At 60.0% G+C, this 20,190-nt stretch overlaps 1 protein-coding gene across 9 annotated transcripts; it reads left to right on the top strand.

The window, feature by feature from the left end:
- Positions 1-1,202: 1,202 nt before the first annotated feature.
- Positions 1,203-19,057, top strand: CELF6 (CUGBP Elav-like family member 6). 9 transcript variants are annotated; one of them, XM_027723903.2, is made up of 13 exons: positions 1,203-1,461; positions 5,172-5,254; positions 11,639-11,687; positions 13,173-13,301; positions 13,386-13,465; positions 13,904-14,047; positions 14,410-14,554; positions 14,625-14,774; positions 15,162-15,224; positions 16,010-16,090; positions 16,197-16,340; positions 17,481-17,621; positions 17,838-19,057. In XM_027723903.2, exons 1-12 carry the CDS (start codon positions 1,212-1,214, stop codon positions 17,606-17,608), a joined length of 1,446 nt encoding a protein of 481 aa, XP_027579704.1. In that variant the 5' UTR covers positions 1,203-1,211; the 3' UTR covers positions 17,609-17,621; positions 17,838-19,057. The 9 variants fall into 9 exon arrangements, with proteins under 9 accessions (XP_027579704.1, XP_027579770.1, XP_027579713.1 ...); XM_027723969.2 differs by having other exon boundaries at positions 1,249-1,461; positions 13,176-13,301; XM_027723912.2 differs by having other exon boundaries at positions 1,317-1,461; positions 16,013-16,090.
- The last annotated feature ends 1,133 nt before the right edge of the window (positions 19,058-20,190 follow it).

Raw genomic sequence — 20,190 nt, 5'->3', positions numbered from 1 at the left:
ACACAGTTGCACACGTGCATTTGGGTCCCTGCACACACATGCACTCATGCACACGCTTGCACACACGTGCCTGTGGGTCCTTACAAGCACGTACATTGCTGTACATGCTTGCACACACGTGCATGCTTGCACACACGTGCACACTTGCACACACGTGCAAATTGCACAGGCTCACACACAGGCCTGCAACCGCGTGTGCCTGTGCGTGCCCTTGCCTGTACTTGCACATGTGTGCACTCTTGCTGCCACATGTGCATGCTTGCAGCACGTGTATGTGCTTGCACACACACCACAGCACATGCTTGAACATACACACGCGTGCTTGTGTAGACTGGCACACACACAGCACCCTTGCACACCCACGTGCCCACACAGCACACGCTTGCACACTCACACAGCTGCACACGCGTGGTAGTGCCGGGGAAGCTGGGCACCCCCAGCTGCTGCTCTGGGACTAATTAATTAATTAACGACCACACCAGGTATTAAAGTCGCTCAGTCTAATTACAGATTTTTTGGGTGACATGGGGTGCAGCAGGGAGGGGGTACATTGGGGGGCGATGAGGGGGATGGGGGGTTGCAGAGCATGCCGGGGTTGATGGGAGTGATGGGGGGGCTGATGGGGGTGATGGAGCATAATGAGGGACATAGGGGCCAATGGACCGGGAGGGTGATGGGGATGATGGGGGTGATGGGAGACATGGGCGTGATGGGGGACACGGGGGGTGATGGACCAGGAGGGTGATGGAGATGATAGCAACGATGGGAGCGATAGGGATGATGGGGGGGTGATGGGGGTGACGGAGGTTGGTGGGGGGGCGATGGGAATGATGTGGGACACAGGGGTGATGGACCGGGAGGGCGATGGGGGCGATGGGGGCGATGGGGGGGCTCCGGGCCAGCCCGGCAGGGGGCAGCAGTGGGCGGAGCCCTCCGCCCCTCTCCCCGCCCCCCACCCTGATTGGCCGCCGCTCCCTCATTATGCTAATACGGCGCGGCTGGGCGGGGCCGGCTGGCTGACGTCACGAGCCCGCGGGCGGGCGCGGGCCGAGCCGAGACGAGCGGGGCCGAGCGGGGCGGTGCCGAGCGGGGCCGAGCGGGGCCGGGCCGAGCCGAGCGGAGCCGAGCCTAGCCGAGCCTAGCCGAGCCCAGCCGAGCCGAGCCGAGCCGAGCGGGGCGGTGCCGGGCGGGCGGGCGGTGCCGGGCGGGCCATGGCGGCGGCGGCGGCGGCGGCGGGCGAGGCGGCGGGGGCGGCGTTCAGCACCGCGAACAGCGGCCGGGTGAACGGGCTGAGCCGCCCGCCCGGCGCCATCGCCATGAAGGACCACGACGCCATCAAGCTGTTCGTGGGGCAGATCCCGCGCAACCTGGAGGAGAGCGACCTCAAGCCGCTCTTCGAGGAGTTCGGCCGCATCTACGAGCTCACCGTGCTCAAGGATCGCTTCACCGGCATGCACAAAGGTGCGGGGGCGCCGGGCCGGGGACACCCCCCGGGTGGGACACTGTGAGGGGGGTACCCGGGGATGGGGCTGGCCTGAGGGGAGGTGTCGCTCAGGTGGGACACCCCGAGGGGGGGACGACTCTCAGGTGAGGTACCGCTCAGGTGGGACACCCTGAGGCGGGGGGGGAAACCCTCAGGTGAGGTACTGCTCGGGTGGGACACCCTGAGGTGCAGTGCCCTGAAATAGGGGGACCCCTCAGGTGGGAGACCCCTGACATGTGGCACCTGAGTATGGGGCACCCCTGGGGTGGGACATCCCTCAGTAGGGGAGACCCCTCCAGTGAGGGACCCTTCAGGTGGAGCGTCCTGAGGTGGGGGGAACCCCTCAGGTGAGGGGTCCTGTCTCTCAGGTGGGGTGCCCTGATGTGAAGACACCCCTGAGGTGAGGTACCCCTCAGGTGGGACGCCCTGAGATGGGGCACCCAGATGTGGAGCTCTCCTGACGTGAGGTACCCCTCAGGTGGGATACTTGAGGTGGAGTGCTCTGAGATAGGGGAACCCCTCAGGTGGGACACCCTGAGGTGGGAAAACATGAGGTCGAGGACCCTGATATAGGGGGACCCCTGATGTGAAGACACCCCTGAGGTGGGACATCCCTGAGGTGAAGGCACCCCTGATTTGAATATTACTCAGGTGGGACAACCTGAGATGTGGCACCTAACTATGGGGCACTGCTGGGGTTGAACATCCTAAGGTGGAGTGCCCTGAGATAGGAGTGGGTACCTGTCAGGTGGGACATCCTGAGATGGAGCACCTCGAGACAGGGGAACCTCTGAGGTGGGACATCCCTGATGTGGGACAACCCTGAGATGAAGACATGAGGTGAGGTACCTTGGAGGTGGGACACCGCTGAGGTGAAGATACTCAAATATGCGGCGCCCCTGAGGTGAAGGCACCCCTGAGGTGGAGCACCCCGAGGTACAGGTACCCCTCAGGTGGGACACTTTGAGATGTGGCACCCATGATCTGCAAACACCCCCGAGGTGGGACATGCTGGCATGGGGCACCTCTGAGATGGGGGTATCCCTGAGGTGATGTACCCCTGAAATGGAGGTACTTCTGTGGTGGGACACCCTGAGGTGGGGCACCCAAATGTGGGGCACCCCTCAGTTGAGTTACACTTAAGGTGGAAGTACCCTTGATCTGGAGGTACCCATAGGTATGGGGCACCCCAAGGAGGGGATACCCCTGAGGTGAAGGTACCCCTGAGCTGGGGGCACCATTGAAATGGAGGTACACCTGACATGGGCTACACTGCTATGGGGTACCTCTGAGGCGGAGGTACATCCGAACTAGGGACACCCCGGTATCGGGCACCCCTAAGGTGGAGGCACCCCTGAGGTGAAGGTACATCTGAGGTGGGGGCATCCCAGTATGGGGCATCCTGGTATGTGGGCCCCCTAAGACTGGGGTACCCCACAGGAAGAGGCCCCCACCAATGGTGGAAGAACCTCTAGGATGGGGACACCTGGGAGGCACCCACATGGGGGGCACCCACCTGGGGTTAGGGTGCTGCCATCTGTCTTGGGGGCACCCTGGGATCGGAGCACTGCAGGGCTGGGAGCATCCCAATGGATTTTGGGACACTGTCTGGGTTGGGGGCACCCGTCTGGCACTGGGACACCCACATGAGTTTTGGGTACCACTGGAGTTGGAGCATCCCTGGGATGGAGGCACTCACCTGGTATCGAGGCACCCAGCACGGATGGGGCCCCCCCTGCCTGCACTGTGCCCCCGGTGCTGTGTGGCACCGTGGCATGGGGTGCAGAGCACCAGCACCCCGAGCAGCGACACACCAAAGGGCTCACATGGCACCTCTGGGGCCCCTCCAGAAACCCCCTCCCGTGAGCCGGGGTCTGCGGCGCTGGAGCAGTGTCAGGGCACCCCAGTGACACCCAGGCAGGATCCACACGCTGTCACCGAGCCCCTGTGCCACGGGCAGCACCTGTTTCAACATGACTTTCGGGAATCCGAAACTCGGCACCTGTGGATGTGGCCACATCAATGCCCTTCGGCCGTGGGGCGGCCGCCTGGACTCCACCATTCTCAGCACCGTGGCCTCCGAAATGTCTCCAGGTGCCTCTGAAGCTGTTTGTGTGCCCGGAACAATGGGATTTGCACCTTTCCAGGCCCCCTCAGTGCTCCTTCCATCACGGGCTTCAACGGCTGCGGCCCAGCCGCGTGATTTAATTGCGGACACTCCTCCAATTTGAACAGCATCCTCCCTCCCAGCGAGCCTCTGGAGTGGAATCGCTCCCACGCCTGCCCTCCAAACTTCTCCAGAACACCCAGGCACTGTCCACATTGTTGCCTGTAGGGAAAAGGGGGAAAAAAAAGAGAGAAAGAAGAGCGCAGAGGAGGAAGCCAATGTGATTGCGGATGGTAAACACTGGAAATGGCACCGGGACTGAGGCGAGCTGCTGTGCTGATCTCCACTTCCCACCCGCAGTGATTGTATCCAGGGGGGATCTCTCCTTGCTCCCCACGAGGGCAGATGTCCCCAACACCCCGAGGCAGGCGAGGGACCCCATCCCTCGGTGTCCCCCACCCTGCTGCTGCACTGCCTCTCCTCCCAGGCACGCTGATTGTACTTATTAAGAGTTATTAATACTTAATCAGCTGGCGGATTTAATTGTGCCAATATTAAAAATGCATCAATGTCAATTTTATTCATTAAATATTTACTTTGTTGAAGGAAAACTGTTTTGCTGCTGTTTTAATATCACTTTCAGATGCTTTTGGATGTGACCCCAGCAGACTGGGGGGGAGCCCTCGGGGAGGGAGCAGCACAGCGGCGGCACGAGGACCGGGAATGCTCTGGGAGAGATGGAGGGAAGAGGACGGGACCCTGTCCCCAGGGCTCACTTGTCGCCGCCAGCTCCGTGTGAGCGAGCGGTTCGGCAGCGTGAGTCAGCGTGGGAAAACCTCACCCCAGGCGCATTCCCGATTCCCGAAGCACCGCGATGTCAGAGGAGCTGGAGCGCCTTCGCCACACAAGTCTCATCCCAAGGAGGATGCTCAAGGCTGGGAGAAGTGTGGTGGCAAGCCAGGATGCATGGCCTTGACACTGAGAGATCTTCTTCCTGGAGGACGTGGGCTGTGGCTTTCCCCAGAGCCTAGGGCTGGAGCAGCACTGCCCACGTGCTGCCTGCTCCTGCCTTGCTCCTTCGTCTATCCCACTGCTCCATCTCCCGCCCTGTTTTGGGGGTGAGCTGTGGCTGCACTGGTGCCCACCTGGGTGTCTGGGTGCCAGAGTACCAGGTTGCCACATGCCAGGGTGCTGGGCGCCAGAGTGAAGGGATGCAGGATGCCATGGTGCTGAGGTGCTGGATTGCACCATGCCAGGTTGCAGGGATGCTAGATGCCATTCTGCAGCGTGCTGGAATGCTGGATGCCATGGTGCCAAGGGGCTGGATTCCACGGTGCCAGGATGCTCAGGTGCTGAGTGCCACCATGCCGGGATGCTGGGGTGCTGGATGCTAGGGTACCAGGGTGCCAGATGCCATGGTGTTGAGTACCAGGGTCCTGGGCTGTCAAGGTGCTGGGATGCTGGATGCCAGGGTGCTGAGATACCTCAGTGGCATATTATCCATGCCACCAGTTCCCCGTGTGCCTGGGGCTCTGTAGCGGTGCCAGGCCAGACACTGATCCCTTCTCCCCATCTCCGCAGGCTGTGCCTTCCTCACCTACTGCGCCCGCGACTCGGCGCTGAAGGCTCAGAGCGCCCTGCATGAGCAGAAGACGCTGCCGGGGGTAAGTGACACCGGGGGTCGGGGTGAGCTGGGGTGGGGGCCGGTGACACCTCCCTGGGGCGCGGGAGCCACTTCCAGTGGCCGCAAACCGAGGAATCGATTTTCCTGCCGCCCGCGTGCTGTTGCGCGTTCTGTGGGCTCCGACCTCCCGAGCTTAACAAAGTGAAAATAAATATTTAATTATTCGCCTAAATAAAAATCAATAGGCCCGCGGGTTGGCTGGGGAACGTGCCGGGGCCCGTGAATATCAATCCCTGCCGCGGGTGCGCGGGGCTGGCGGAGGGGGATGTGGTCAAGGGGATGTGGCTTCCTGAGATGTGCTGTCACTGGGGTGACTGAGCGCTAGTAGGTTTAAGAGTTAATAGCCCATTTCGGCAGCCTAAAGGAGGCGGGGTCAGGCCCTGCCATGGGGGAATCTCATCAGGCACACAGGTGAGGTGTATGGCTGCCATAGCTGCTGGGCCCTTTCCACGGGGTGAGCACAGGGATGCGTGTGAGCATGTGCGTGCATGTGAGTGTGTGGGCACAAGCCCTGCCTGGGCACATGTTTGCGCACACCCCTCTGGGCCTGTGTGTTCGTGAAGGGCATCTGGGCAGGTGTGGCCATGTGCTCAAACCCCCGTGTTGGTGCTCCCATCTGCATGTGCTCACCTGTCTGTGCCTGAGCACACGTCACTGTGCTTGTGAACGCTCCTCTGTGCCTGTGTGCCCACCTCTGTGCTTGTGCACAGCCACGGGTGCTTGTGTAGACACCTGTGTGTGCCTGTGAAAACACCCCTGTGCCTGTGCATGCACCTCCATGCTTGTGCACACCCACGTGTGCTTGTGTACCTCTCTACATGTGCACACCCCTCTGTGCTTGTGCATGCCTCCTGTACCTGTGCACACCCGTGTGTGCTTATACAATCCCCCTGTACCTGTGCTCACCCCTCTATACATGTGCTCACACCTCTATACCTGTGCTCACCCCTGTACCTGTGTTCACACACTCTGTACCTGCTCACACCCCTGTACCTGTGCTCACCCCTGTACCTGTGCTCACACCTGTACCTGTGCTCACACCCCTGTACCTGTGCTCACACCTCTATACCTGTGCTCACCCCTGTACCTGTGCTCACACCTGTACCTGTGCTCACACCCCTGTACCTGTGCTCACACCTCCACCTGAGCACCCCTCTTCCCCCCTTCCCCCCTCCGCCCTCCTCTTTCCCCTCCCCTTCAGGCCCCGCCCCCGGCGCTGCGCGGGGGGCGTGTCCAGTCTGGGGGCGTGTCCAGCCTAGGGGGCGTGTCCCACCGCGGCCTCGCCCCTCGGCCCAGCCCGGCCCGGCTCGGCTCGCCGGGGCTGCGGCCGCCCCGCCCCTGCCCCGCCCCCCGCGCAGCTGCGCGAGCCCAGCCGAGCCCAGCCGAACCGAGCCGAGCTCAGCCGAGTCGAGCCGAGCCCAGCCGAGCCGAGCCGAGCTCAGCCGAGCCGCCTCGGGTGGAGCCGCCGTGCCGGTCCGGCCGGTCCGGCCATGCAGCTGCCGCAGGTGCCGGCGCCCGGGCCGCGGCCGCCCGTGCTGTGGGTGCCCGCCGGGTCCAAGATCCTCTGCATCGAGGTAGGGCCCCGCCTTTGTCTGCCGCCGCCTCCGCTCCGCCCGGCCCGGCACGGCCCGGCACCGCCCGGCAGCCTCTGCCCGCGCCGGCGTGGGGGGGCTGAGCCCGGGGAGGTTGTAGGAGGGATGTGGGTGATGGTGAGGGGCTGTATCTGCTCCCGGGGATCGGCATGAAGGGATGTTGGCAGGGGTGATGGTGAAGGGATGTATCTGAACCCAGGGATGGGGATGGGAACGAGGATGGAGAGGTGTTGGTGAGGGGGTGTATCTGCTCCCAGGGATGGGGTGGGGATGAAGCAGTGTTGGTGATCAGGATGTGTTTGCACACAGGGTTCGGGATGAAGATGGAGGGGTGTTGGTGATCAGGATGTATTTGCACACAGGGATGAGGATGGAGGGGTGTTGATGAGCAGGGTGCATCAGCGCGCAGGGTTGATGTGTGTGTTGGTGTGCAGGGTGTATCTGCACCCATGGATGGAGGATATGGGTGTTGCAGGGTGTATCTGCACCCAGGGATGAGGATGGAGGGGTGTTGGATAGTGGGTGTATCTGCTCCCAGGGATGGGGATGGAGGGGTGTTGCTGAGCAGGGTGTATCTGCAGCCGTGGAAGGGGTGTGTGAGTGGGGGTGTTGCCGAGCAGGATGTATGTGCTCCCAGGGATTGGGATGGAAAGGTGTTGGTGAGGGGGTGTATCCGCACCCACGGATAGGGTGTGTGGGTGTTGTTGAGTGGGCTGTATCTGCACCCAGAGATGAGGTGCATGCATTGGCAGGGCAGTTGTTGGTGCTGAGGATGTATTTGCGCTCAGAGATAGGGATTGTGACTGTGTTTGTGTGTGTGTGTGGCTGAGAGGCTGTATCTGCATCCAGGGATGGGGAGGGTGTCGGCAGGGAGGTGTTGGTGAAGAGGTGTATCTGCATCCAGGAATGGGCAGGGTGTTGGTGAGGGGTGTTGGTAGAGGCTGTTGGTGAAGAGGTGTATTTGCAGGGAGGCTGTATGTGAGTGTGAGTGTCGGTGAGAAGGGTGTACCTGCTGCCAATGACAGGGTGTGTTGGTGAGCAGGGTGTATTTGCAGGCAGAGAGGGAGAATGTGCACGCCTGTGTTGGTGAGGGTGTGTATCAGCCCCCAGGGATGGGTTTAGTGTCAGTGTGTTGGCTGGAGGGTGTATTTTTCCACCCTGTTTTGTGTGTGTGTGCGGTTGCAGGTGTACAGGGGGCAGTGCTCGGGGGATGCTGCACCCACAGGTGGTGCGGGGGGGTGGGTGTGCGTTGGTGGGGGTACAGCTTTGTCCCCCCGGGTGTGCACAGGTGGGTGTTGGTGAGTGTGCAAGTGTGTTGGTGTCTCTGTGTGTGTGTGTGTAAAGAGGTGCTGGGGGTGTCTTTGCCCCCAGAGATGGTGACAGGCTGTGGGTGTGGGTGCAGGTGGGCCAGGGGGGTGGCGGTGGTGGGGCTGTGAGTGTGTGCAGGGGGTGAGCAGAGTGCAGGTGTGCATGCAGGTGTTGCACAGGCCCCCACACTGGGGGTGTGCTGGGAGCTGCTCAGGTGTGCTCAGGTGTGCACAGGACTGCACCAGGCCCCAGTGTGGGTGGGTGGGGATGGGGGTGGAGTGGGGGTGCTGCTGGGGAGTGCTGTGGCCATCCAGGGCGGTGTCCTGGAGTGTCCCTGTGTCCATAAAGGGCTCCTGGGGGTCCCGCTGTGGGTTTGCAGTGGCAGTGGGGAAACTCAAGCGAGGGCCGTTGTGTCCCAGTGCTGGCTGTGCACCCTGGGGTGTGTGCCCGCAGCTGTGCAGGATCCACGGCCACGGGGAGGGCGTTGTGGGGGCTGTGTGGGTGCGTGGGGGTTCATGAGGGCTCGGGGAGTGCGGGTGCACACGGGGCTGGGTGCAGTGGGTGCGTGGCCACACGTGGGTGCACAGCAGTGCTGGTTGTGCAGTGCTGCGTGGGCACGAGCGCGCGGCCGTACCAGGGGTGTGTGAGTGGGTGTGTGGGTGGGTGGGTGTGCATGGAGGGTGCTGGGGGGTCTGTGGTGGTGCTAAGGGGCGTGTGGGTGTGTGGCTGTAGGGGGGTGTGGCTGTGCAGGGGGTGTGCCAGGGTGACCGTGCACGTGCAGGGCTGTGTGGTGGTGTGATTGTTCCTAGGCTGGCTGTGTCCCTCACTGTGGGTCACCCCTGGGGCTTTGGCAGGGTGTTCCCATGATGGGTGACTGCCTGTAACCTAGTTTCTGTTTCCCTGCACCGGGTGTTGGCTGCCCGGGGGCCCCAGCATGACGTGGACACCAGGCTCCCACGGGTGCCTGCTGCTCCAGCGTCACCTGCCACCTCCATCTCGGCTCATTTGGATGCGTGGTGGCCTGCTGGATCCTCCAGCTGTTGGTTTTGAGGAGAAGGAGGAGGAGGAGGAGGATGCTGGAGGAGGATGCTGAAGAAGGAACAAAGGCTAGAAGTGACCCTGTTCCCCCTGCCAGTGATTCACCATGGACTGGCTCTCCCCAGTGCCCAGGCAGTTGAAGGGGTCCAAATGTGGGTGGGGGACAGTGCCCAAGCGGTTAGGAGGTGGTTTAGCAACCCACAGTGACCCCTGGGCTGTGGGGCAGGGGTGGTTTGGCCATGGGGTGCTGTAGCTGGGGCTCTGTGGGGTGACGGTGATGGTGGGTGCTGGGACACCCCAGCCAGGGTCTCCTATGACCATGGCCTTGGGGCTGGGGAGATGGATGGTAGTTGGGAGTGGATGTGTGGGTGCTGTGTGGGTGGAAAGGTGGGTGACAGGGAGATGGGGGATGGATGGGTGCCATGGGGATGGATGGGTGTTAGGACTGTGGAGGGTGCTATGGGGATGGATGGGTGTTGGAGGATGGATGGATGTGCGTGTGTGCTGGGGATATGGATGGGTACTATGGGGACGGATGGATGCTGTGGGACTGGATGTTGGGGAATGGATGGATGGATGTTGGTGATATGGATGAATGCTATGGGAATGGATGAGGACAGGTGCTGAGGGCATGGATGGATGCTAAGGGGATGGATGGGTGTTGGGGAATGGATGGATGAGTGTTGGGGATATGGATGAGTGCTAGGGAATGAGTGTTGGGGGATGGATGGGTGAATCCTGGGGGGAGATGGATGTGTGAGTGATTGTGTGGGTGTCTGGGATGGGTGAATGCAAGGATGGGTGTTGGGGGGTGGGCAGAATGGATGAAGGGCTGTTGGGCAGCGGTGGGTGACGGTGTGGACATGGTGCAGGGGTGCTGTGGGGACAGCTGGGCGCAGGCGGAGGTCTGAGTGGCACAGGAGCTGGTGCAGGGGGTCACCAGGCACCTCATAATGGGCATGTGGCAATGCCAAGGATGGCAAAACCCCCTTTTGGGGGTGTCCAGAGGCCAGGGCGGTTTCTCCCCGGCGTGGTGCAGCAGCCCTGGGGTAGGTTAAGCCAGTCCCCGAGGCCTGACATTTATAAACATCAGCCGCTCCTGGGGAATCAATACAGTTTAATAACCGGCGAGCGGAGACGGGAGACACATCAAAATGACACTCTGCGGCTCCGTAAATGTTATTCTAAATCATCCTCGCTGGGTTTATTGCATTAAGCACACAGCAGCGGGCACGGGAAATTTATTCCAGCAAAGGCCATCACGCTGGGAAATAGGGCTGGCGGGTCAGTGCAGGGGGAGCAGCCCCCCCAAAACTGGGGTTCCCTCCTCCCGGCTGCAGCAGGGATGTGGGGGACAGGGGGTGCTGCTTTTAGGGTCTCGTTGCTGTCACAGCCTCCTGGGTCTGGGGTGAGCTGAATCCTGCCCCGCACAGGATGGATGTTCGGGGGGCTAGTGACATGGATGGATGAGGTGTCCCTTGGTGCCACCCTGTGCCACCCAGTGGCTTCTGGGGACTCAAACCCTTCCCTGGACCATCCCCAGCTCTGCGCTGACATTTCTCTCCACGTTTCCCTGGAGACGAGGCGGTTGCTGTGGAAACCTCCCTCCTCTTCTCTCTTCCCCATCCTCTTCCTCGCCCTGATGCGAGGGGGACTGGCTCTGCCCCCACGCAGCCCCGAAATTTGGGGACCCCCTCCAGGGGTGTGGTGGGGGCACCCTGGGATGGGGCTGCACATGCGCGTGGGGGCGACTGTCCCATGTGTGCTCGAGGCGTGTCCGTGTGCGCACCCCCGCGCCGTCATGCGTGACATCTCGCCGTTGCCGTGACGACCCCATCGAGCACATGGCTCGGGCTCCGCAGCATCGCGGGGGAAGCACGCTTGTTGCCATGGATACGGCCATAATTGTAGCATTTTTCGGCTAAAAGAGGGGAAAAAGGAGGGGGAGAGAGGAGGAGAAATGGCTCCATGGGGCAGCGGGCCAGGGCTGTGTGTGCCCGCCCGGCGTGTCCTGCTGCACACACGTGTCGCACTCGCGGGTACACGCGGCGGGGACAAGGAGAGGCCGAATTTGGGTGAGGTTTGGGGAAAGGAGGGCGGTGGTGCCGGAGGGGCTGGGGCTGGCGGGGTGCTGCTGCTGCCTCTGCAGTCCTTTGCAGTCGAGGAAAGTGGGCAGGCGGCCAAGCCTGGCACCGGCAGCCCGGCGGGCGCCTGCAGCACCGGGTGCCCATCCCTGGGGCCGGAGCATCGCCCTCCACATGTGGCATCCCCAGGTCGGCGTGGCCGCGAGCCCCGGATCTGTTCTTGCACGGCCTTCCCCTTGTTCCTGGCTCCCTGTGCCACTCTGGGGCCAAATCCTGCTGTTCCCCGTGGAAAGGGTTCAGGGGGCACCGCACTGACCACCCACTCCCCCTTGTGTGTTGCAGATGAACCGCCCCATCCAGGTGAAGCCGGCCGACAGCGAGGGCCGAGGAGGTAGGTCCCTAGCCAGGTTCCCTGGCTGCCTGGCACGGACAGGGGGGCACAGGGTCATCTGGGGGAAATGGGGCACACGATGGCATTGCGGGGGCCACCGCAGGGAGTTTGGTTTGCAGAGAAACCGTGAAAAGAGCTTCCTTTGCTGGTAGCATCCAAACCTGAGTGCAGAGCAAAGACCATCTTGTCTCTCCCTGCCCTGCCAGCTGAGATGTCATCCTGGGAATGTCCTGACATCATCCTGATGTCATACCATGAGCATCTCGACATCCTGGGGGGCACAGGGCGAGCCAGCTGCTCTCCCACACTGCCTTTATCCACCAAACAAGCCAATTCCCTGCCCAGCATTGCCTGCAGGACCCCCAGCAGAGGCAGGCTGCAGGAGTTGGCTGCACATGGCCCGAGCCCCTCTCAAACAGAAACTGCCATCCCCCCACCCTGAAATTCTCCGTGGGCATTCGCAGCTCATAGGGCTGCACTGTTTCCAGGCTGAGGTGATAATGTGGGCAAAAATCGCAGGAATTGGATCAAAATCCCACATTTGCTGTGTCGCTGGGCAGGTAGGCGCACTCAGACACGTGGGATGCTCCCGTGGGGCCCCCTGCCCTCGGCAGGACAGCCGAGGTAGACACCCCCCTATTCAAACCCCGTTATTAAACACGCTGGGAGCTGGTGCCAGCACGTCCCAGAGGGACCTGGCAAATAAATTACCCACTTACCGAGCGTACTTGGTGAAGCATTAAAAATCGATGGGCGAGCTGGGGCTCCTGGCTCCGGCCCCTCGCCCGGGAGGCGACACTGGGCCGCCCAGCCCGCTACCCCCGGCTGCCCTCATCGGGAGATGGTTTATATTTAACCAGACAACACACAAGCGTTATTCCCTTAACTAATTTTCCTGGTACCTTAACGGACAGAGCATTCATCGTCTCCTGCCATTATTTATTTATTTCCCCGGCAACGCTCTTGACAGGGCACCTTATTTTCTTTGTCAAATGCCATTAGCGTGCGGCGGGAGCGCGCGGCCGCACAAGACAGATGCTGGTAATAATCATGAAATTCTCATTATTTACTCTCCCTTCTCTTGTGTTTGGGTTATTGATGTCCCCCGGGCACGGCCGGAGGCTGCGGGTTGTTCTGTGAGTCGATCATGTGAAGGCGATCGCGGCTGGTTTGTGGGTTCTCTTTGTTCCCTGCCGCATCCCGCCTCAGCGCCGGGGGAGTCGGCCCCTCTATCGCTGGGAAAAGCCCCAGCTCCACTCCCTAAAGTGACAGCTCTTCCCAGCTTCACCCCTAAGCAATTTCCCCACAGGAGAGCTTTTCCCACCCTGGGTGTTCTGTAGGATGGAGGTGGTAAACCCAGGATTGTTGTCATTCCCTCCCCGTGCTCTGGTGTCACCCGGCTCTTCCCCTCCACACACCACTTGTGATGAGGGGATGGGATGGGAGGGACATCCTGCTCTGCAATGGCCTTGGTTTTGTTTTTAGAAGACAGGAAGCTCTTTGTGGGCATGCTGGGGAAGCAACAGAGTGAGGACGATGTCCGCCGCCTCTTTGAGCCCTTCGGCCAAATCGAGGAGTGCACCATCCTGCGAGGGCCTGATGGAGCCAGCAAAGGTGGGCTTTGGGGTGCTGGGTGGGCACCTTGTGGACCCACAGTGGCCAAATCCAACATGTGCTATGTCCCTTCTGTGTCCTTAGGTTGTGCCTTTGTGAAATATGGGAGCCATGCCGAGGCACAGGCTGCCATCAACAGCCTGCACGGCAGCCAAACCATGCCGGTAAGTGCCAGGCTCGCACCCTGCCCCATCTGACCCTGCCTAATCCCATCACCAGCTAATTTGATCGTCTCTCTAATTGGATCAAAATCCTACAGACCAGCAATTTGTTGGCCACGTCACCCCGAGGTTCCTCCCTGCCGGGCGCTGAGCCCCAGAGGTGGGAGTGCGGGGCTAATTCCCTCCGTGCTGGAGATAGGGGCTGTTTAATTAACGCTGAAGGTCAAAACTGAACGAGGAGGGGAAAAAGGAAGCAGAGGTCAGGGAGCTGCCACCTGGGAGAAAAACGGGCTATAATTAGACCTCCCATCGATCGCTGGCTACTGCCAAGCTGGGCAATGTCCCCGGGACCGAGGATGCTGCCAGCACCCACAGCTGGGGACACGTTCTGGGGTCATTGCCGGTGTCCTGCCATCAACCCCATCTTCCCTCCTGCCTCAGGGCGCCTCGTCCAGCCTGGTGGTGAAGTTTGCGGACACGGATAAGGAGAGGACCCTGCGTCGGATGCATCAGATGGCGGGGCAGCTGGGCATCTTCAACCCCATGACCATCCAGTTTGGCGCCTACGGGGCCTACACACAAGCGGTAGGAGCTGCTGCACACCGGGGGGTTTTTGGGAGGCCCCGTAGCTGCGGGGGGCTGGTTTGGCCCGTGAAAGTACCGGTGCCAGCGGGCGCGGATGCCTGTCAGGGCTGGTGTATTCCCGTTTAGGGGTACACAGAGGGCTTCACCCTCTGGGTGAGGGTGGCTGTAGGGCACAGTAGTCCCATATTTAGCATCGCCTGGGCCTCTTCCTGTCCCCAGGTCTGGCAGCAGGTGGCATTTGAGAGTCCCCTCTGAGTCCCCGTGTGCAGGTGCAAAGCGGGAATGCTAATTTACCCTGTCTTCTCCCTCCTTCTCTCTGCCTCCTGCACTCTTTCCCCTTTTCCCCCCTTTCTTTCCCTAAGATCATGCAGCAGCAGGCAGCCCTGATGGCAGCTGCCCAGGGCACTTGCCTCAACCCCATGGCCGCCATCGCCGCCGCCCAGATGCAACAAATGGCCGCCTTCAACGTCAGCGGGCTGGTGGCCGCCCCCCTCACCCCCTCTTCAGGTATGACCCCCCTCCATGTGCCACTCAGCACTCCTGGGGGGGCTGCCAGCGCTGACACCCCCTCCCGCAGGTACGAGCACCCCCCCGGGGATCAGCACGGCGCCGGTGCCCAGCATTGCCGCGCCCATCGGCGTGAACGGCTTCAGCCCCCTGCCACCCCAGACCAACGGGCAGCCCGCCTCCGACACCATCTACACCAACGGCATCCACCCCTACCCAGGTACCCTCCTACACTGCCCGGGGGCTCTGCCACGGCTCCCAGGGCTGGGGACATCCCTCGGGGCTGGGAACATCCCCCAGGGCTGTGGACGCTCCCTGGGCCTGGGGACATTCCCCTGGGCTGGGGACACATGCTCAGCTCATGCTGGACGCTCCAGGGGTGCTTCCCCATTCGGGAATACGCTGGATAGACCAGTCGTGTGCCGATCCCTACTGAATTCCCTCCTCCCATGGTGTTCTGAGCGGTACAGGGAAGAGGGAATTCGGGCAGGGAGCAGCTCTGCCCCTCCGTGGCAGCACTTAGCCCAGCCCTTTCCCATGGGAGCTGTGCATCCCTGGCTTTCTCTGGCTTATTCTCTCTTCCTTTTTCTTTCTTTTCTCTTCCCAGCTCAAAGCCCCACGGTGGCAGACCCCCTCCAGCAGGCCTATGCCGGCATGCAGCACTATGCAGGTCTCAAACTCCGCTTCCCTCCCCTTCCCTCTCTCCCCTCTTTGCTCCTCACCCTTAATTTTGGGAGTTAAATGTCACCATGAGGTTGAACACTGGATTGAGGCAGTGTGCGTGGGCATGGAGTGATGAGGGGAGCACCAGGTGCTGTGCCTTGGCAGGAGCTCCAGGGCAGTGATGAGGGTGATGCCAATGAAAGCACCATCCCCTCATCCCACCAACATGGATGTGCCCTCCATGCAAATTTTAGATGGGGGAAAGAGAGTTTTAATGTCCATGGAACTGAGAGAACTCTGTGGGGAGGCCTGGCAGTGGCACCTAGGAGAGGGGGCAAGGTTTGGGAGGTAATGGAGACACCAGAAGTCCTTGGATGTTCATCATGTGGCCAAATCTGATGGCCAAGGGGATGGGCTGTGGGGAGAAGGGAGTCAAAGCCTCCCATGGAAGTGTGTCAAGCCCAGCAGCCGTTTCTTTATGAGCACTGACAGCAATGTCCAGATTTTCAACAGAAAATCAAGTTTTGGACCCCAAATGTTTGGGGTTTTTCAATCGAAAGTGCCATCTTTCCTCAGCCTTGAGTCTGTATTACTGCTATCACAAACATCCCTCCTGGGGGAGCCATTCCTGCATCCCTGGTGTGCCAGGAAGGGTGGGAAAGGCAGAGCCAGCAGCCCTTGGGGCAGGAGAGGCACCTCCATTGCAGGTGACAGTGGGGCACATCCCCATCCCAGCCCTTCCCGGGGCTGGGACAGATGCCGTGGCCTCAGCTCCGTGTTTCTCTCTTCCAGCAGCATATCCCACTGCCTATGCTCCCATCAGCCAAGCCTTTCCCCAGCAGGCACCGCTCATCCCGCAGCAGCAGCGAGAAGGTGAGGGGTGGGGGTCACCCCTCCGTGGGGCCGGGGGCTCCTCGGTGTCCCCCCAGGGTGATCCCACCTCATGGCTCACGTGTGCTGTCCTTTGTGTGTCACCCAGGTCCCGAGGGCTGTAACCTGTTTATTTATCACCTGCCCCAGGAGTTCGGGGACGCGGAGCTCACGCAGATGTTCTTGCCTTTCGGCAACGTCATCTCTGCCAAAGTCTTTGTGGACCGTGCCACCAACCAGAGTAAATGCTTTGGTAAGTCCCGGGGTGTGGCTCTCCCTGGTGTCCCAGCTCGGGGCTCCAGCTGTCCTCAGCATCCCAGCTCAGAGGTCCAATTCTCCTCAGCATCCCAGCCTGGAGTTCTGGCTCTTCCTCAACATCCCAACTCAAGGGTCCAGCTCTCCTCAGCATCCCAGCCCAGGGGTTCAGGTTTCCTCAGCTTCCCAGCTTAGAGATCCAGCTCTCCTCAATATCCCAGCTCTCTCCAGTCTCCAGCCTGGGGGTCCCATTCTCCCTCCTTGGCTCTTCCCAGTGTTCCCAGCTCAGGGGTCTGGCTCCACCCAGTATCCCCATGTTGGGGGTCTGGCTGTCTCCAATGTCCCCAGCTCAAGGGTCTGAGCATCTCCATCTTGGGGGTCCATCTCTCCCCAGTGTCTCTGCTTGGGAGTCCATCTCTCTCCAGCATCTCATTTTGGAGTCTGTCTCTTCCCTGGTCTCCAGCTCAGATGTCCATGTCTCCCTGATATCCCTAGCTCAGGGATTCATCTCTCTCTCACAGACCTTGGTGTCCCCACAGACCCTGTCACCTTGGTGTCCCCATAGACTCTGTCACCTCAGTGGTGTCTTTGGAGGCCCCATCGCCTCAGTGTCCCAACAGACCCCGTCAGTCTTGTGTCCCCACAGACCTGCAGGCCTTGGTTTCCCCACAGATGCTGCAACCCCCCAGTGTCCCTGCAGCCCCCATCACATTGGTGTTCCCACAGACCCTCAGACCTTGGTGTCCCCACAGATCCTGTCACCTCAGTGTCCCTGCAGCCCCCATCACCTTGGTGTCCTTACAATCCTCACCAATTTGACAGACCCTGTCACCCCAGTAACCCCACAAATCCAATCCCGTAGTGTCCCTGCAGACCACTCCTGTGTCCCTGTGGACCCTCCTATGCTGGTGTCCCCACAGACCCTGTCACCTCAATGTCCCTGCAGACCTTGGTGTCCCCGAACACGCCATCAGCCTGTCACCCAGTCCCCTGCAATCTGGGGCTGTGCTGTCACCCCAAAACTCCCTCTCCCAGCACCCCTAACACAGGAGCATCCTGTGGGATTTCAGTGCCTGTGCTGAGGTGAAGCAGCTGCCTGTGATGTCTGTGGTGACAAACCCCGCTGTCCCCTCCGCAGGTTTCGTCAGTTTTGACAATCCGACGAGCGCCCAGGCGGCCATTCAGGCCATGAATGGCTTCCAGATTGGCATGAAGAGGCTAAAAGTCCAGCTAAAGCGGCCGAAAGATGCCAACAGACCCTACTGACCCCAGCAGAGAGGTGAGGGGGGGCCGGCCCGCGGTGCCCGGGGGGGTCGTGGCAGTCGGGGTGGGCCCCCCCAGGGCATCGCTCTGTTATGTCCCTGAGCGTGTGCAGGGATCTCTGTGCCTGGGACCCTCTGTGTGCGTGTTCCCAATGGATTTGGGTCCTTCCCTGCCTCCTTCCCTCCCTCCATCCCCTAAGAACCAGGCTAACAGCCCCTTCCCTCTTTTTCAGGTCGGGTGTCCCGCGGTGTCTGACGACTTTCCCCTTCCCCAAGTGCAGTATCCAAACCCGTAACTCTCTTTCTTTGCTACACATCCCGGAGGAGGAAGAGGAGGAGGAGGAGGAGGAGGAGGAGAAAATGGTGAAGAAGAGAGTGTTTTGGTCGTAGCTTTTCCTTTTTGAATTTTTTCCCAAACTGGTCTTGTTTGTTATTTAACGGGAACGAGAGGAAGAAGACAAGGAAGGAGGGGAGCGATGCGACGCCGGGGCTGCGATTCGCCGCCGGCCGCTCGCCGGGACTCACCAATCCCTCACCGGGAAAGGGCCGGCGGCCCCCAGGCAGCGGGGCCACGATCTACCTTTGGTTTTGGGGTTGTTTTTTTTTTTAAAGCACTCATTTGCTGCTACCGATTTCCCAGGAGAAACGAGGAAAAGAGGCTCCAAATGGATTCTTAAACCAAAGCCGGTGGGACGGGACCAGCCTCGGGCGCTTCACCTGGAGGATGCTTGTTTGGAAAAATAAAGAAACGGCAAGATTTTCCTTTTTCCCTGCGATGGGGAAAAAAAAAGAAGGATCAAAGTATGTTGGACTTATAGAAGATATATATAAATAAGTATATATATATATATATCCCATGGAGCAGGGCGGCGGGACACGCGCTTCCCCTGCTTGTCACTGGCACAGGGACATAGGATTACTTGTTTCAGAGTCATATCATTCCTTAGAGTTTAGGGACCAAAGGACTATTGCTTTTTTTAAATATATCTATAAATAAATTAATTTAAAAAAAAAACCAACAAAACACACAAAAAAACGTCGGGAAAGGAGGAGAAAATCCAACAAAAATTAAGAAGGTTGAGTAAAACCCTCAGGCGTTCAGAGCCGTGAGCGTTTCCTACAGGGCTTGGATTTGTGGGGCTCAAGGGCTCGGTTTTGGGGGCCAGTTCGTGGTTGGGGATGGGGGGATACAAAGGGGATTTTTGGGGGGGCTGCGGTGGCTCCCCCAGCCCTGTGGCCCAGGGGGAGTCGGAGCCCCTCGGTCGCCTCTGGGCGAGGGTGGAGTGATGCCGGTCTTTGCATTTCGGGTTGGTTTGGGGGGTTTTTTGGGTTGGGGATTTTTTTTTTTTTTTTCAGCCAAAAAAAAGTAAAAAAAAAAAAAAAAAAAAGAAAAATGTGAGGTTTCGGCAGAAACGAAGCGAAGCGAAATAAACTTATTTTGTCAAACTCGTCACCTTGGTTGGTTCTTCAGAGCAATCACTGCCGCGCCCATCCCACCACCCAGAGGCAACAGTGGGGCCCCTTTCTGACCAACTCGACTCCAGCTGGGCCAGAGCACCCGCTGGGAATTTGGTGAAGTCGGGAGAGGACCGTGAGCCTCTCTTTTTATTTGCTTTTTCCCAGGAATGATTATTTTTCAGAGGAATTCACCGTGGCTGTGGAGGGGATTGAGGCAGGACCTGACCCCTGTGGTTCCTCCGATCTTTCCAAGCAATGCTGGAGATTCAGGGGGATGTGGCCGTGTCTCATGGGATGTCCCCTCACAGCTGAGGGTACAGCTGAGTGACTGCCGGGATCCTGGGGAAGTGACTGGATTTAATTTTTGTTTAAGGAAGGGACAAATAACCAAACCTCACAAACTTAATCAAAAAAAGCCCCAAGGGCTGGGTGGCAGAGTGGGTGGCGAGGGGACAGTCACCAGCCTGGGTTTGGGCCCCCCTTGGGGACATGGAGCAGCTGGTGTGGGATGAGTGGGAATGGAGAGATGTTGGGGTCCCTCCAGGGGGGACAGAGGGCAGTGACATGGCAGAGGTGACACTGAGGCTGCACCCACTGGTGTGATGAGCATGTCAGGTCTCAGCTGGTGACTGTACCTAACCAGGGTAATTTTTATGTCAATTCTTAATTTCTTTTATAAATCCTGGCTGAAATTGTGACCGACTTGGAAAGCTCCCAGGCCATGGGGAACCTCAGTGCCCAGCCACCCCTGCCAGCCCCTCACCCCCGTGCTGAGCCCCAGGACCCTCTGGGGTTTCTCAGGTGGGTTTTCACCCAGGTTGGAGCACGGCAGGATGCAGCCATGCCAACACTGCCTCTGTGTCTGTGGAGTTATTGGGATTGGCTTGGGCTGAAATAAAACACCATCCCTGGGAGGTTCCTTCGTATTTGAGTCTTTGCTGAAGCCCCAGTCCCTGCAGCATCCCCTCAGTGGGGTCCCATCCCTGAGGCACAATCCCTTCTCCATGGTATGGTCCCCACTCCACAGCACCATCCCTTTGCCATGTGATTCTCCTCCCACAGACCCAGCCCTTTCCCAAAGCCACATCAATTCCCTATAACACTTTCCCCCATGATTCCATCCCTTCC

The sequence above is a fragment of the Pipra filicauda genome, unplaced genomic scaffold, assembly GCF_003945595.2.
Source record: "Pipra filicauda isolate LSUMZ 115617 unplaced genomic scaffold, ASM394559v2 scaffold287_size946512_pilon, whole genome shotgun sequence".
Taxonomy (NCBI): domain Eukaryota; kingdom Metazoa; phylum Chordata; class Aves; order Passeriformes; family Pipridae; genus Pipra; species Pipra filicauda.
This window is presented reverse-complemented; position numbering and strand designations above follow the sequence as displayed.